The sequence below is a fragment of the Papaver somniferum genome, chromosome 10 (genome assembly GCF_003573695.1).
Source record: "Papaver somniferum cultivar HN1 chromosome 10, ASM357369v1, whole genome shotgun sequence".
In the NCBI taxonomy this organism is placed as follows: domain Eukaryota; kingdom Viridiplantae; phylum Streptophyta; class Magnoliopsida; order Ranunculales; family Papaveraceae; genus Papaver; species Papaver somniferum.
The window spans coordinates 57,178,162-57,180,968 of record NC_039367.1 but is presented as its reverse complement, the minus strand read 5'-3'; the positions used below and the strand labels follow the sequence as shown (position 1 = coordinate 57,180,968).

Below are 2,807 nucleotides of genomic sequence, written 5' to 3'. Positions count from 1 at the left end.
CTTCCTCCCTGTCCCGGAAGAAGTGTATTCCCGGTTTTGGAGAACTCATAGCGTGGGAGCTCTTAGGACTAAAACAACTCACATAAACACACGTGATGATATCAGAGTTGGTCACAACGGTGTAACCCGGAGTTTCATGCCCCAACACCCACCTCCTACCATGTCATCCCAGACATATACACATACGACCAAGCCTGACAGTCCATGACGCAACTTCCGAACCTACAATGGGACATGCCTTTCTACAAAGATAGAAATGAAGATCTAGTTGCAGTCCCCAGGCAACCACCCAACCGTACAATTTTTCTGTTATCAACGCCTCGAAGGTTAGTTCTTTATATCTCATTTTCATTTGGAGATTATTTATTGTTAAATAAGTATGTTAAAAAAATTATTTTAATTTTTTAGAAAGAGTTACGCCAGTTTGCGGGGGAGGCTTACTGGCTGATCCAATCTACCAGACAGGGAATCTACGATGAGTCTCGTCGTCGAGCTCTGTATGACACCCCCACAACGCATCGTAGTTCCGAAACATCCGACGGTCTCTTCAATTCAAGTCAGGAAGAACAAACATTTGCCAGCACTTATAATGCAGGTGTATCTTTGTCGGAAACCCAACACCGTCGCAAGCGTCCGGCAGCAGACCCCTCCGCATCGAATGCTTATTACGTCCCTTATGGTGTTGAGAGTAACATTCCTGTAGAGCCCAACCCGTCAATGGAGCATGCCTCGCCAATCTATAGTGATTTACCAAACTCTGTTGAGTTTTTAGGGATGAGCTTGGGTGGTAGTTGGAAGGGTAGTGTTCATGGTAGTGGTAAGAGAGGTGATGATGGTGCTGATACGGAAGTTTTGCCAGAAAGTCAGTTTTTTCCCTTAGTCTAGTAAAACTGGTTATAATGGTGTTGATTAGCGAGGGTGTAGTAGATGTTTGTTATTTTGTTCTTGTATGATATGTTTAGTTTCTCCTAATATATGTTGGACACCGTATTATCCATATTATATGTTCTTGATATTTCATGTTTATGTACCTTTTATATTTTTTTCAATGACATTTACGAAACAATATACCGTTTTACATCCATGGCGTGACTGATAAAATTTTATTTTAGTTGTAAAATGGAGTCAGTTTTCGTTAGATATATGCGACGACGGAGAGATGCGACATACCCTAAACGGTACCACGATGATAGCCATGGAGATTACGCAATCATGTATCAGGAAATTTTGCAGGAGGCGCCCGATTTGCACCAACCCGAACCGGTAGAGGTTTTGAGCAGAAGAACCATTAACAGATGTCGTGTGGATGCAGATGCCAAGATGATGCAGGACTACTTCAACCCCGGTTGCAGATACGAACCTGAGAGGTTTAAGGGACGTCACGGTTTGCCCCTAGAACTTTTCTTTAAAATATTGCCTGAAATTTGCGGTCGAGATCGTGATTTTTTACAGCGAAGAGATGTTTGTAACATCCCGGGTCACTCTCCTCATATGAAAATGTTCGCCGTCATGAAACACCTGGCAAAGGGGGTAGCTGCAGATAGCCTTGACGATTACACTCAGATGGTTACGGCAACAATATACATGTATGTTAAAAAGTTTATGGATGCACTACTTTGGGTTTTTAACGACCGCTACATGAGGCAACCAACAACCAAAGATACTAAGAGGTTATTGGCTCAGAACGAAGCTCGTGGTTTTCCTGGAATGCTTGGAAGCCTCGGTTGCACCCATTGGGAGTGGAGGTTATGTCCTACTAAAGAATCCGACCGACACGTGGGACACATTAAGAAATCAAATCTTGTTTTACAGGAAGTGGCATCATACGATAGATGGTTCTGGCACTGTTATTTTGGCGAGGCCGGGGCTAACAACGACTTGAATGTGTTGGCGCAGTCGGGATTATTAGATAGAGCGAAGGACGCGTTAGCCCCTACTTGCAATTTCCGCATCAACGGTCACGAGTACAAGCATGGATATTATTTAGTCGACGGCATCTATAATGAAATGTCGGGGGTGGTCCATGGGTATAAGAGACGCGAGACAATGCCGACGATCCATAAGAAATTTAATGAATACCACTCCGCAAAGAGGAAGGACGTGGAGCGTGCTTTTGGTGGTCTGAAGTCCAAATGGGGTATAATTAGGAATCCTTGTCACTATTGGTCTCATCGTGACGTACAAACAATTATGAGAGCGTGTTTAATAATGCATAACATGTGTGTGGATTTTGAGTATCATGATATGGAATGGGCGAGCTACGATGGACGAGAAGAAACACCTCCAGTACAAGGTAACGTGAGAGAAGCGCATGCGTATTATAAGATCCATGCCCGGTGGAGATTCTTACAAGCAGATATAACCGAGCACATTTGGCATCGTCACGTGCTAGGATTGCGAGACGGTGAAGTCGGACCCGCTGAGGTCCAGGATGCCCTCCCTACTTTCGATGAGGGTACTACCGATGTGGATGAAAATGCAGATGTTTACCCAACTAATGATGATAACTTTTATGAGAACGGAGAGTAGAATGCACTTATTTTACTATCCTAAGACTTTTTCTGCACTTGTTTCATTTCCTAAGACTTTTTATGCACTTGTTTCTTAAGACTTGTTGTGTATTTTTTTTTTAATTATTTCCTATGACATTTTAAGATTTTAATTTTGGAATGAATTTCACTTTAAATATCGAGTAAAATTCATTTTGGATTACATTAGTATTTTTATTATAAATGTTGGTTAGACGTTCACATTTCTTTGAAGAAGACTACAAACATCCCTTTATCATTCACCATATTCAATTGTGA

The 2,807-nt window shown here is 42.1% G+C and overlaps 1 protein-coding gene across 1 annotated transcript; it reads left to right on the top strand.

The window, feature by feature from the left end:
* The first annotated feature begins 1,119 nt into the window (after window positions 1-1,119).
* LOC113315668 lies at window positions 1,120-2,529 on the top strand. The gene has a single exon (XM_026563928.1). It carries the CDS (start codon window positions 1,120-1,122, stop codon window positions 2,527-2,529), a length of 1,410 nt encoding a protein of 469 aa, XP_026419713.1.
* The last annotated feature ends 278 nt before the right edge of the window (window positions 2,530-2,807 follow it).

Coding starts and splice junctions, on each gene's coding strand:
- LOC113315668 (XM_026563928.1), top strand. CDS start 1,120: ATGGAGTCAGTTTTCGTTAGATATATGCGACGACGGAGAGATGCGACA.